This window comes from Danio rerio, chromosome 20 (genome assembly GCF_049306965.1).
Source record: "Danio rerio strain Tuebingen ecotype United States chromosome 20, GRCz12tu, whole genome shotgun sequence".
In the NCBI taxonomy this organism is placed as follows: Eukaryota; Metazoa; Chordata; class Actinopteri; order Cypriniformes; family Danionidae; genus Danio; species Danio rerio.
The window spans coordinates 33,672,796-33,687,764 of NC_133195.1; the positions used below are offsets into that span (position 1 = coordinate 33,672,796).

Consider the following 14,969-nt stretch of genomic DNA (forward strand, 5'->3'; position numbering starts at 1 on the left):
CTTCCTCCTCTTTCGTTCAGCCTGGACCGGTTGAATATGAACACTCTCCAACACACGAGGTGCGGTCTGGCAAGTAATTAGCCGTTGGCGTATTTGTCTCGTGATGATGCTAGCGTGGGATTAGCTCTATAATCTCCAAGCGCATCTCAGTCATGGGATGAATTTCTGCTCCGTCCTGCAGATAATCCCGCGCTCCCTAATCTGCAGCAGTTATGCTATGCTAATGAATTTGATTTGATCCTGGGCACACATGCTGGCGTTCATTGACCCGAGCGCCCCCTGCTGGAGGGGTGAATGAACAGTCTTGTGTGTTAAAGTGATGCTGGGCTGTTTGCCCAGTTTGCTTTTGTTGATCAAGCTTCCATTATGTCTGCACTTCCATAAAGTTGCAGCGCTTGCAGTATTCCTTTTTAGTTTGGCTTTTAAAAGACTGATTTTGTCTTAAACAAGCCGCTCTACTCTCCGCTGCTATTTTTATCCTGCATTGTTAAGTTATTCCTGCTTTCCAATTTTGCAATGAAGTTTGGGTTTGCTGGGGGCTAGCGGGGTTTAATGAGAAAATGAAACAGAAATCAATGAAGGGGAGAAGCTCATCAAGACTGAAAAAATTCATCACAAAAATTGACTCTAATTTATTGGAGCTGTTCAGCTTCAGTTGGAGTTTGATTAGTTGTAAATTGAGGAGTCTTAGTTAAGCATTTGTGCCCGGAGTAAAGTGTCAGCTCTGTCAATAGTCTTTAAAGTTTATCTTAAAGACATTTTTTATGCTAAATGACCTGATGATGTTTTGGTGCCTACTGCTAACAAGAAGCTGGAACTAGGCCTGTGCGATTATGCCCAATCAGAATGGATCAATCGAACTATGTGGAACACCCACAATAAAAAAAAAAACATACAGGAAGGCGCAAAGAGTGGGATAATGTCGTCTGCTGCTTCAGAAGGATTAATAGACAAATTAATATCAAAGAAAAACAGGACAACGATAACATGGCAATATTTTTGTTTCAAAGTCTCAGACACCAAATAAAAACAGGTCATTTTAAGAGCTGTCACAGAATTGTTGCCATGGCTTACAGATTACTGAAATTAAATCGCAATATCAATATCTGTCAAGAAAATCGCAATTAGACATTTTCCAAAAATCGCACAACCCTAGCTTGAACTAATATTGCAAAACAATTTATTGACCTTTAGTTAGGGGTTGCGCATAGTTAAAAAATTCGCAATCAAATAACCTATGGTGGATTTTAAAAATGTACACAATAGTATGTATTCTAGAACTTTATATATTCATTAGGGCTGTAATATACAATATACTGTGCTCAGCATAAAAGAGTACATGAATATTTTCATTTATTTCTCAGTGAATATAGGCAATGTATTTTTGTGCAATTTAACAAAACAGATTTATTAAACAGATATATTTATTCAAATAATATTTTAGTCTCTGAACATCTTCAGAAATTGGAAGATAATACAATTGAACTCAAGCCAAATATCGCAAAAAAAAAAAAAAAAAATGAAACCTACAAAATTTCTACAAAATTTTTCAATTTTTTTGCTTGACTTTCCACTTTTTTTTAATTTGTATTTAATATTTTTCTATAACATAAATTTGAGTGTACTAGTTTTTGGACCCTTATCATAAGCTATTTTGTTAGATAAGCTCCAGATTTGTCTTCAGTACTGACTAATCTAATGTATATGCAAAAATATAATATTGTATAGCTTCCTATTAAAATATGAATTTAAAAGAGATATTTGTGAGGGGTATCCTTGTATATGCTGAGCACTGTATTGTTTTAGCATTGAGATGGCAGTAGAAATTATCAAATTTGTTAACAAACAATTAACAAATGCCCCTTTCACACATACAGACCTTTACAGAAAATTACCATCAATTTTCCGGAAATTCAGCTGCTAGACACATTCAGCTGCTAGATGTTAGTCAGATAACATTTCTATGTTTATTATTAAAAAATTATCGATAAAATACTTATGATAAACCACTGTTTGTTCACTGGTATTTTGGAATGGATGTGTGAATGGTATTTTCTGGAAAAAATCTGCAACGTCCTTGCCTATGTGAACAGCGATATTTTGAATCTACCGGTAAAGTCGTTACAGAAATTTTCCGGATATTTACCGGTCTCACTGTGTGAAAAGCGCTATTGATAAATTGTATTTAATTAACTCTATAATGAAGACTATAGTCAACATTTGAAGCGAATCAAAAAGGTTTTTTAAAATTGTCTTATAGTTTTCGAATAATTTTAGTACAACTTTATTGAAAACTTTCATGCAATTCAACTGTTTTCTATTGTATAGTGTTATTTTACATTTGATTATTCAATTTTTGTACATCAATACTGTTAGACTCTCCAGAAAACCATAACACTTTCCAAACAGAGCTATAAGTGTCTTGAAAATTAGATTCATATTGCAATATTTACTGGCAAAAATAAAATAAGGCAATGTTAGTTTTTTTTCCAATATCCTGCAGCCCTAATATAACATTTTTTTCTAGCTTCAAACTTTTTTTTAATCAATAGTTGAATATGGATATGTTTCCTTTATATTTTTATTTAATTGGATGATGATCAAAAAATATATCCAGTCGCTTATTGTTCTGGAGATTCCAGCATAGACAATATTTTATTTAATATGTGTAATTGCCCGTCATGCTTTATAAAAGTGAAATTAATGCTTGCCAGAAATGTTTATTAAAGGTGGGGAACGTATTAATAAATATTAACCTTATTAATGTTTAACTCAGCCTTACAAAAATATCCATTATATCTTCATAAAATCGAATGACTTCTTATATAATGTGCATGTCTATTGTTGATATATGACTTTATATCTCCTTTTCAAAGCTTTAATTGAACATCATTTGTCCTTCATCTGCAGGTCGAAGAGAAAAGTCCTGGGGCGCAAGGAATCAGAAGAGGATCGCTCCCGGGGTCCTCTATCTCCACCGGTCACCCCGACAGCACAGAGCCCCAGCTTGACCTCCTCTCTGCCCCGGCAATCAGGCTCCATCCAGCGCAGCCTCCGCAAATCTGCAACCAGCAGTGACACCTTCAAGGCCCTCCTGCTAAAGAAAGGCAGTCGCTCTGAAAGCAGTTTCCGCATGTCTGCAACCGAGATGCTGCGCAGCACCGACCCGCGCTTTCAACGCACCCGCTCCCTCGACTCCTCCTTTGATCCGGCGTCTCCAACATCCGAGAGCCCCTGCTCTTCTCCAGGCCGAAGCAAGAGGGTGGCAGATGACTGGGCGCGCAATGATGGAATGTTTTCAACTTCGCCATCTTTGATAGGCCCAAAATACGGACGATCCCGAACGCCACCATCTGCTGCTAGCAGCAAATACAACGCCCGCTGCCGCATCCTCAGCAGCCCCATGACTGTCATCTGCGAGAGGGATGGAGAACTAACCGACTGTGAAGACCCCGTTTCTCCGTCAAACACACCCCTTCCCATCTCTCAGGACTCAAACAGCACTTTATGTGAGCAGAGCAGCAGTTAGAATCCCAAAGATTTGCTCCTTGGCAAAGGAATAAGGTCTTCTGGGCTCTAGAGGTGGACTCAGAAGACTTAAAGAGCGGTCTTGCCGCCTGCTAATCCAGGCATCGCTGTCTGACGGAGTAGTGGAGGCAGATCTGAAGCAGATCCAGCGCTCGGCTCAAGCAGTAGATGGTTTACTGCTCTAACTGTAGCTCTTCAGTGAAAGAAAAAAGTAACCAGTCTAATCAAACATCATCTTTTTTTCTTGGAGAGAACTCTGCGTTCAGTGGCAATACTAGACTCGTCTTTCCAAAGCTTGGCAGATACTTCTGTCATCTTCTTCATTTCCATCCTTTAACAGTAACAGTCAGATTTGTGTGGCTTTTTTCTGTTTTGATTAAGCAGGTAATGAAAGTTGTGATGAAGGAATTACTATGTGAGTACTTTGTTTTTGGTTAATGTCTGTTGGAAACATCTAAAACTTCACTTAGTCCGCTTTAGCACGCCGGTCTTCAGACAACAAGTTGGAGGAGCACACCGACCAATTTCTACAAGAGACTCTCTTTTCATACCGTTCGGACTATTAGAAGTGTCTGGAAGGGAAAAGGACTTGTGGGTCGATGGATTGGAGTAATGATGAGTTTGTTTGTGGAAACTAAAAAAAAAAAGTTTGTTATTTTGGTGTGTAGGTTTGCACTGTTCATCGTCTTCTTTTATTTGTCATTTAAAACAGAAAAACATCTGTGTATGTTGGTTATTTTAAAGAGTTCATTCTGCTATCTTACTTGAAATAAACGACCGGTGTACTTGTAATTGTTTTGCTTACCAAAGAGCCGAACAGGACACTCTAATACACTGAAATGTGAGGGTGTTTTCTTAGAGTGACTTTTGTTTTGCTAACGCCTAGCGGGCTGATTACTAACCCTCCTGTTTACCTGTTCTCTTTTCTCATGCAGTTTTATAATGTTTTTTATGTACATAGCTACAGAAATGTTAAGTAACAACAACTTATTTTCGAAGAATTTGTACATTTTAGAAACCTTTGCTAGGAGTGGCTTCCTTTTTGTAGAGTATTTATTTTAGCATAGCCAGAATGTGGTTTGATATACCGTAGCTTTTCTGGGATGGGTGCGATTACATGTGCGTCTTCAAGTTCAGATTGGTTATGTCCCGCATCTTCGCCCCTCCTGCTGTGATGGGAACGAGGATCAGAAAAATCAAAGTAGAAGGAAGAATGGCAAAGAGGAAGCGAGCTGCTAACCCTCTGGAGTATGTCTCTGTAATAAAACATGGTGATATTTAAAAACGCTCCATCTGTCTTGTCTGTGTGTTTGATTCAGTGCCACCTGTCAGCCGCCAGCCCAAAGCACAATCTCATTAGCACCGGCACCGACACTCGCACCCATACATCACTGCTTCTGTCACGCTGACCACCGGTGACCTGGAGCGCTGTGTATGCAAAATTATTTTTATAGGGAACAGCGAGACGAGAGGTCACGCATATTTGTTTGTGAAAGAGACGGACAAAAGCATGTTGTTTCTTCACATGCACCTTGTCTTTTGTGCTGAGCGTGTGAACTTGATATTCAGGCAAAGCGTTACCTCAGAAATAAACCTGATGACTGTGCGGGATTGTGTGTGTGTTTGCCTTGTAGGATCGCTTAAGCTTGCGTCCTATACGAGATGAACTACTGATTTTATTTTATATTTATTTTAAAATATTACATTGCAGTGTGTAGCACGGTTGCCTTACACCAAGAAGGTCGCTACTTCGAGCCTCGGCTGTGTCAGTTGGCATTTCTGTGTGTTTACATGTTCTCCCCGTGGTTTTCCTTCGAGTGTTTCCCCCACAGTCCAAAGACATGCGCTATAGGTGAATTGGGTAAGCTAAAATGTCTGTAGTGTATGAGTGTGAATAGGAGTGTATGGGTGTTTCCCATTGATAGGTTGCAGCTGGAAGGGGATCCGCTGCACAAAACATATGATGGATAAGTTGCCGGTTCATTCCACTGTGGCGACCCCAGATATAGAAAGTAACTAAGCCAAAAAGAAAATGAATGAATGATATTTCTGCAAATGCTGCTTAGACATGCATGTAACATATAAATACATAAAACATTGTTTAAAAAACGGTGTCCGCAGGATCTTAAATTTTAGACCCAAAGCAAAATTTTAGGCCTTAAAAATGCTTAAATTAATCATTCTTGAATCAATTTAAACAGGTCTTAATTTCCCTTTATCTGTAAAAATCTACCCAATCTGAACGTTTAACAAAAGTTCCATCTAAATAGTTGACACAATAATTAATTAATTCGATCTACCAATATGCTTTAATTATCTTCCCTACAATAACATTTGTTTAAAAGTCTCCAAGCATTTTACATTTCGTTTAATTTCATCTTTTTTTTTTTTTTTTAAAGAAAAGGAATACAGAAAAAAAGTATATGTGTATTATGAAGGATCAGGCAATCCTCCGTCCATGATTCCATATTCGTTTTCAAACCAAAAAAAAGGAGAGTTTGGGTAGTATAGGTAGAGTTTGAGTAAAAACTTGTTTGGGATGATAAAACTACACATTTTAAGTAAAAATGTTGTCATTTAGAGCTTTTGTGTTACTGAATTGATTAATCAGGGTCTTGCAGATATTTAAGAAACATGCTAAGTAAACATTCTCTTGTTTATTTAAAAAAAAAAAAATCTGAAGTCAGATATTCTGCTTTAAAAATGTGTTTTCTGTGCCGGAACGATGTCTTTATTTTGGTCCAAATAACACACTTCAAGACAAAATTCGCTGTGATGAGCAATTTGATTGTTTGCATCAGACAAAACACGACAGAAATTTAAATACAGCCATTGAGAAGCACAGAATGTTCCCTCACTCACAAAATGGTAAGGTTTGTAATTTATTTAGTGCATAATAAAGCTCTAACATTATTAAATGTACATGCTGATCATATGTTTAGTTTGAAAGTTCAATTTCAAATGGTTTATTTTCAAGATCTGAGGTGAGCTATCTGCTGCTGCTTTCATGGCAATAAATGTCCTGTACAATGTCATTCAAACTCGCATTGTACAGTTTAACACTGATAAAAGCACACAAGGTGTACCTGAGGTGATTATTGTCAGTTTTCTGTTGTTCAGCTGCAAGAAATGGAAACTGTTTTATATATCAATTTGAGGGGTTGGTTAGCACAAAATAAATAAATAAAATTATATGGAAAATATTCCTTATTGGGTGCCATTGCTTTCATTTAGAATACGGTTTAAACCACTCGCTCCTGTCCTTAATCTGGCAACCTGCGCTTGCGTTTGTTTTGATCCACTGGGTGTTAAACCTACAGCACCTTTAACACAATACTAATGCATGTGTTAATATGTTTGATGGTTTCTTTTATATTTAAATATGCTTTTTTTTTTGTAAATACTTAAAAATAAAATGCTCTCTCTTTAGGCTATTTTCCTACAAAAAAAAAAAAAGTGATAAGGAGAATATTCTATCCCAGTGGTTCCCAAAGTGAGGGACAAGGGACAATGACAGGGAGCCGCTTGGTGATTTCCAAAAGTAAACTATTGTAATTACCATATCTTCTCCATAACACACAGAAAATATAAATAGTAATTAATAGTAACATAAAAGCAAAAACATGTAAATGAAAAGTCATCAGCCTTTCAATAATCTTTTTTTAATGGGATTTTCGTTAGATTAACAACACAGCAGTAGTGATTATAGCACCAGATTAAGCTTTCTGAGACATTGTTGGCAATCAAATACATTAAAAATAAATACAACTGAACATTGAAGATTATCTCTGAGTGGCGGTGTCCAAAATTAAACTAGGAATAGTCTTGTGCTGAAAACAATGTGCCCACTAATCTCATTAGGTGAGGTTAATATTAAACAAATTAATAAAGGATTTATAGCCTATTGTTAGTTAGACTGTTGCACTTTTTATGGTGTCAATATGCTTGTGTTTATATGGGCGCAATTGCTGTGTGGGCAACATCTGTATATTTATAACCACATCCGGGGAATGGGGGAAAGTTTGGGAACCCCTGTTTTAACCAAAGATTGAAACAGGTCATTTTTCCTGAGCAATAATAATACAAATACAGAATAGAAAAGCTACTGTAAAAGAGTAACCAGTAACTGTTAAAAATGATGCTACTAGAACTGGATCCTTTGACAGAGTACTCAGCTGAAGAGTTTATTAAAAGAAAAAACTAGACACCTGAAGGGAAAACTAGATTCCAACAGTTTTAGTAACTTTAGTGTATTGATTTCTTCTGAATATTACTAAAAACGCTGGTAATCGGTATTTGCAGAGGAACTCTTCAACTTGTCACTTTTTAAATGTGCAGAAAAGCAGCACTAAACCACAATCACAACTGTCATTCTGCAAGACACGTGCACTTTTATTTTTAACCGCTAGAGGGCCAGAAGTTACAAGCCTAAAAAAGCGTGTCAGTACGCTATTTCAGTAACAAAACGACAATGTACAAAACATTTAGTCAAACTAGTCTTCTATTGTTCCCTTATATTTTTAATTTCAACACTTAGTGCATTGTATGACCAGGTAAAATTATGCATTTACATTTCAAAGCATGAAAAGTGTCAGTAATTCAGTCATGTCATGAACATGAAGTACTTTAAACAAGCATTATCTGTGCATCCATACATTATTAGTAACAAAAAGGTCAGACGACCAACATTTTTTTCCACTGCAAACAGCTGGATTAAAGCAATAATTCAGTCTGATGGTCTATTAGAAATCATTTCAACATGCTTTTGGCATGAGTTCATGGTTAATTTTAGCCCCAATAAAGTGGTAATGCTGATGTAAATATATATTGGTCACTTATGTAATCAACACAGTGTTAATTGTCATATAAAAACATCCAGGCACCTACGGCACAAAATAAACATGCATCAACATGATATTAACTATTGTTAGAAGGACAGTTCAATTCTGTCATCATTTATTCATTCCACATTTGTTCCAAACCTGACTTTCTGTCTTCTGTTGAACACAAAAGGAGATATTTTGAAAAATGTTGGAAGGTAGCACCCATTGACATCCATAGTATATTTTTGTTCCTACTCTGGATGTCTGTTGGTTTTTCAGAATAGCTTGTTTTGTGTCCAACTGAAGAAAGACATTCATCAATGGTTAGAGCCACTTGAGTGTGAGTAAATGATGAGGAAATTCAAGTTCAGACAGACAAATTGACCTTCATTCACATCATAAGGCGAGATGACCATTTGATCAATAGGAGATTTACTCCTCATCTTTGATGAGCCAGACTTCATTCCTACGGCCGGTGAGTTTGAAGGGACTGTCGTATCCTGCTCGGTAATATGGTGCCTCTTTAAATTTCATGCCATCCCTCTTGAGGCTTTCTATGAGTTTGAGAATCTCCTCACGGCAGCTCTCACTGTTAGCAAAGCCACCAAAGGTCCTACAAAACAAGGCCAAACCTACATCAAGCTATGCTGATACAATCTCCTTAAAGTTAAGTTTGACTTGCATCTAAAGGTCCTTAGAACTTTGCAGAGTACATATGAAAGCGTTGTCTATGCTCACCATGGCTGGATGTAGTATTTGATCAGTGTCCCAAAATCCTTCAGGAATCATTCTAATATGCTGATTTGCTTATTATTAATTTTAACAGTTTATGATTCACTTTATTCCTCACTAAATAAAATTATTTATTATAAATAAAAGTATTATTTAGCAAATAATATTGTTGTCTTGTTGTTTTTTTAGTTTTTTGTTTAGCTGTTTTTGTAGTTTAAACACAAATGGTAATGGCATCCTTCAAAAGAAACTGCCTTAAAAGCTGCCCAAGAGTGACAGAGATGTATTTAGGGTTGTATTTTAAAGCTTTAACATACATACAGAGGCAGGAATTAATTTCAACCTCAGCATGCCATGAACAGATGAGTTGTATAAAGTGTTTGGCATCCTTTCATTCATTCATTTTCTTTTCGCCTTAGTCCCTTTAATAATCTGGGGTGAGATTTTTTTTTTATAGTTGTGTGTTTATTAGCAAAGCTCCTTCAATGAAACAATCTTCTGTTTATTCATGAACTGAATTTTCAAGTAGGGTCTGTCTGCAGACTGCAAGACGGGCATAACATGAAGGGGAGTAACTTGTAGTACATTAGAAGCATAACTTGTAGTTATCGGTGACCCAGGTGTCAAAACTATGTTGTAAGCAAGATGCGGTACATCAGTTATTAACGTTTACACCTACTCCACACCTAAACCCAACCATCACAGTTATTAAAGTATATACCTACCACTACCCTAAACCCAACCAACATCATTATTAACATCTACACCTTCCCCAAACCTAAACCTTAACCTTTATAGTTCTTAATGTCTACACCTTCCCCAAACCTAAACCCAAGCTTCACAGTTATTAGCGTTTACACCTTCCCCAACCCTTAACCCAACTTTCACAGACACAGTTATTAATGTCTACACCTTCCCCAAACCTAAACCCGAACTTTATAGCTCTTAATATCTACTCCTTCCCCAATCCTTAGCCCAAACTGTATAGTTCTTACTGTCTACACCTTCCCCAATATTTCTGCCATCTTGGCAACAACATCTTGTTGTGACATCCTGCATGGTTCAATGGAATTTTGATAACTGCTAAAGTTACGTCTCTCTAACTTACTACAAGTTATGCCCCGTTATGTTACACCCCTGTCTTGCACTCTGCAGACAGACACACTTGGGTTGCGTTTGAAACCTCCAACCACTCAGTAAGTACTACATCTGAATTTAAACGTAGTACTCGGCCGTTAGGGCGATGCGGTGGCGCAGTAGGTCGTGCTGCAGCCTCATAGCAAGAGGGTCGCTGGTTCGAGCCTCAGCTGGGTCAGTTGGCATTTCTGTGTGGAGTTTGCATGTTCTCCCCGCATTCACGTGGGTTTCCTCCAGATTCTCCAGTTTCCCCCACAAGTCCAAAGACATGCGGTAAAGGTGAATTAGGTAAACAAAATTGTCCGTAGTGTATGAATGTGAATGAGAGTGTATGGGTGTTTCCCAGTGATGGGTTGTGGCTGGAAGGGCATCTGCTGCATAAAACGTATGCCGGATAAGTTGGCGGTTTAATAAAGGAACTAAGGTGAAAATAAAATGAATGAATAAATGAATGAACTTGTTAGAAAAGTATGTTCTATACAGTATGAATGTGAGCAGTATGAATGGAATTCGGATGTACTACATCCACCATTTTGTCATCATCATGTGACCTACCAGCACCAGATGCGTCGCTTCACTTCCATTCATGAATTTTGTCGGATAGCAGAGCGTGCATGGGATGCGCACTTCAGTAGTAGTCATCCGGTTACTTTCGGATACTGATTTTAGAACTCTATGAAATCTGACATACTACTGAGTTTTGTGTACTATATAGCAGTGTTTCTCAACCTCGTTCCTGGAGGACCAACAGGCTCTGCACATTGTCCAAGACTCCTTAAGCAAACACACCTGATTCAGATCATCAGCTCTTTAGCAGAGACTGAAAGACCAGCAATGGCTGTGACAGACAAAGGAGACATCCAAAACATGCAGTGTTGGTGGTCCTCCAGGAATGTGGTTAAGAAACACTGCAATATAGTATGGAAGTATACGGTTTCGGATGCATCCTTGAATTTTTCCCTCTGGCGATTTTCCTGGTTTCTTGGCGTGTATTTAGACAATTTGTGGGTTTCTGCGAGAGCGCCCTCTGGCCTTCAAAGGAAGTCATGCCGTGTTTTCTTGAGAAGATTTGCATGGCATTTGCAGCTTTGCTCATTCATGTGTGTGATTTCAATTCGATTAATTTCCAGCCCTTCAAATTCAGCCTCTCGGCAGTCTACATGTGTTTTGTTGACCCATTATAAACATACACGGCAAATTTCTTCATATACACATTATACAAATCAGAGTTTGTTCTAATTGGCCTGTTATTTTCTCTGGGATTTTACACTCAAAGGATTTATATGAGAACATGTAAACAATGGTGTTTGAGGCTTATGGTATTTCAATGTACTAAACTTCAAATATTCCGCTACGCCTGAGTATCTAGATTTTCATTATATTGCTCCTTTAATCTACAATTTAAAATCCTGTGACATTAACATACCTGACGAACGCAGTGAGCTCTTTTCTGCTCTCGATAAAAACATCTGGGTCAGTGGGTTTGGGAGGGTCAGCTTGATGTTCCTCAGGGATGTAAAAGGACACAGTGAAGGTGCTTTCACATGCAGGTCCCGCTCCAGGGTCAATCAAACAACTCACCGGTGTCGTCATCTCCACCTTACTCTCTGATAGATCACATACAGGACGGATGGTCAAATAAAGTCCATAAACAAAGTAGTTCATCTGAGTGTTTTGCAGAAATAGTGTCAACTGGTCAATCATTTGCACAACTAACTCTAAGGGAACACAACCCATCACATGCTTTTTATTATTATATAGTTTTCTTGAGATTACCTTTATTGTAGTCATGTAGTTCAGAGAAGCATCCATATCCATGTAAAAAAATCATTTTGGCATCTCACCCATAAGTCCCTATTGTGCTAGTTTTCATGGTTGTTATGTACTCATACAAGAAAAAAAATCATAATCATCTTATTTATGTAGTTTATATAAATGGAGAAGACTGCCATTTTCTAATACTTGCACTTTGAAACCTATTTTCAAGAGTTTGCATAAAACAAATGATTTTTGATGATAAGCTCTCATTTTAGAAAAGATGGTTTTGATTCAAGACCCTTAGATTTATCTTTTCTTTTACAATCCAGAGGAAAAAGACAGACTATTTCTCAGTTGCAAGTTGAGATTTCTCATAATTTAGTTTACATATTGCAATTCTGACTTTATTCAGTATTTATATATCTGAGCTCAGAATATATATCTTTTTATTTATATATCTGAACAGAAACAAACTCAAAACCTTTTAAGAAAAAGTCACAGCTAAAAGCTCCAACTCTAAACTCAGAATTCTGGGAAAACATCAGAATTATGCTACTTTGACTTTTTTAGAGCGGTGACCATTTCTCCAATACGGGCTTCAGCGTCAGCGCTTGACTGAAGGCGTGTCTAAAGTTGGGGCTAACGCGATCGTCATAGCAGCATCAGCCAATGAAATTCAGTCAGCAATAGGCCACTGTCTAGCTGGTGTATTTGCATACAGCGATCTGAATGGCTGATGCTTCCGTCGTTGAAAAGTTGAGCTAGTCCCAACTTCTGCAGCGAGCAACGCCTCTGAAGCGGCGCAGACGGATCCACAATGCAGTTCGTCAACGCCTGACGTCACCAATTCAAAGTGAAAGCGAAGCGTTGATGCTGACGCCTCATGTGAATGGGCAATTTTTTGTACAATTTTTGTAGCAATTTTTATTTTCTCGAATTAAAACACTGTCATTCACAAATTCTTGAAAGTCACAATCACGCCTTTTTTGTCTCATTCAGAATTCTGAAATATGAAGTCCAAATTTAAAGTTCTGTGGCAGAAACTAGTGTCCACAGGAAAATGAATACTTACTCTTTTCATTACTGCCCTGAATGTATTTGAAGAGTCTTCTAAAGCCTGTGCTCATGGCTTGGTCCTGCTCCATGCCAGTCACAACTGTGCTTACCCAGTTTGTTGCTTGATAGGTGCGGACTTCATAGTCATCACCCTGAAAAGTATCAATTCATAAAATATGACTACACTAGTCAGATTTTCAAGTTGAATCAAATGAACAAGTCAATTTAACATAAATTACATTAAAAGCTTTCAAAGCTTAAAAACAATTGAGTTAAAATGTTATTAACTTAGGTTAAATAAGTTATCAATAACATAAAGGCATACGTTGTCATGATTTACAGTGCTCGGCTAAATTGAGTTCTCCCTATTTTGAAAATGTATATTTGTATTCAATTCTCAGTGAATAAAAGCATTTAAACAAAACAGATTTATTAAACAGATTGATTTGTTAAAATAAAATTTTAGTCACCAAACTATTTAGATAAGATGAAAAATATTACAATTTAATAAAAAAAATTAAAAATCAAACATCGCACACACAAAAATTACAACCTACAAAATTTGTATTGTAAATTTTAAATTTGTATTTATTATTTTTCTACACATAATTTTGGTTGTACTAGTTTTTTGACCGTTATCGTAAGTTATTTTGTTAAATAAGCTCCAGATTTGGCTTCAGTACTGACTAATCTAATGTATATGCACAAATATAATATTGTATAGCTTCGTATTAAAATATGAATATGAAAGAGAGATTTGTGAGGGGTGTACTCATATATGCTGAGCACTGTATTGATCAAATAGTTTTTATTTTAGAATGTAGAAACATATAAGGCATTACAACAACATCTGCTGCAACATAGACAGATTACAATAAAAAACAATAAGCAAGCTTTATCTTTGCTAGGTGATGAGAACCAGAAGTAAATATTTAACAAATCCAAAGTCTGCCTTAAAGTAAAGTCTGCAAGGATTCTGGCAAAATGACACATTTACACACGTGAACTGTTTTTATATGAGTTATACACTAACCTTACTCTCCTGAGCTGTGTATTTGGGGTTTTGGAGTCCAGTAGAAAACAGAGTTTGACCGATGGCTTTAAGCATCTCGACTTAAAACTGTAATGTTATGCAAAATTAAACAGATTGATAGTCATGTAAATACAGTTTGAAAATGGCAATATGTGAGATGTGAGATCTACTCATTTGAGCAAATTAGTCCATATTTCTATCTGAAGTGCCTTTATCATTACAAATATTTTTGAGATGGATTTGATATACTAAACTTTTATATTCTAAAGTTAGTATGGTTTTAATAAAAAGTGTATGCGTTATTCCAGAAAATAATTCACTTTTAAATACAGACTGAACCACTTAGTACACATACTACAAGATTTGATTTGCATTTACTTTCATGTGGTTTTATCTCACACTATAAATGTTTTAAAAAAATAAAAGGTAGCGCAATCTCTTTTCCCTTACTGACATAAATGTAATCGAACTGTGCAGAATTTACCGTAAGCGAAATAACTGTGAAGAAGCCACCCTTTAACTAAATTACATATTTATTAGTCTTCAATAATACAAACCTACCTGTCCGCTGTTGACAGATTAAAAGCAGAAAGCGACTGAACAACCAGAAAAGATGGAGAGCTGAATTTATTCGCCCAACACACACACGCGCACGGGTGTGTTATAACGCTTAGATAGAGAATATACAGTTTCGCTGTTAAATAACTCTACGCTTAAGTAACGCTGACAGGACTACTTCCGTGTTTTCATGTTACATCACTCCCATGCGAAGGCTCCGATTGGTTGTGACGAATATTTTTTAAACAATCAAAAACACGCCTTAGCAACGCTGCACTCTTCTGAAGATGAAAATTACACAAGTTCCTTCTTTAAAAAACGAGATAAAACATCAAACCAAATGG

At 36.8% G+C, this 14,969-nt stretch overlaps 2 protein-coding genes across 16 annotated transcripts in view; one reads left to right on the plus strand and one right to left on the minus strand.

Moving 5' to 3' along the window:
• nhsl1b (NHS-like 1b) overlaps nucleotides 1–4,818 on the plus strand; it is a 165,768-nt gene extending 160,950 nt beyond the window's left edge. For all 14 annotated transcript variants that reach the window (XM_005160764.5, XM_005160767.5, XM_009294777.5 and 11 more), the window contains one exon: nucleotides 2,911–4,818. In XM_005160764.5, the coding sequence (XP_005160821.1) occupies nucleotides 2,911–3,529 (619 nt within the window). In that variant the 3' untranslated portion in view covers nucleotides 3,530–4,818. The remainder of the gene's footprint in view (nucleotides 1–2,910) is intronic.
• A 3,212-nt stretch (nucleotides 4,819–8,030) lies between these two features.
• Nucleotides 8,031–14,757, minus strand: hebp2 (heme binding protein 2). 2 transcript variants are annotated; one of them, NM_200198.1, is given in 5 exon segments: nucleotides 8,031–8,964; nucleotides 11,647–11,827; nucleotides 13,051–13,186; nucleotides 14,068–14,154; nucleotides 14,629–14,754. In NM_200198.1, coding segments are annotated over 4 exon segments (573 nt in total). In that variant the 5' UTR covers nucleotides 14,143–14,154; nucleotides 14,629–14,754; the 3' UTR covers nucleotides 8,031–8,783.
• Between the last annotated feature and the right edge of the window lie 212 nt (nucleotides 14,758–14,969).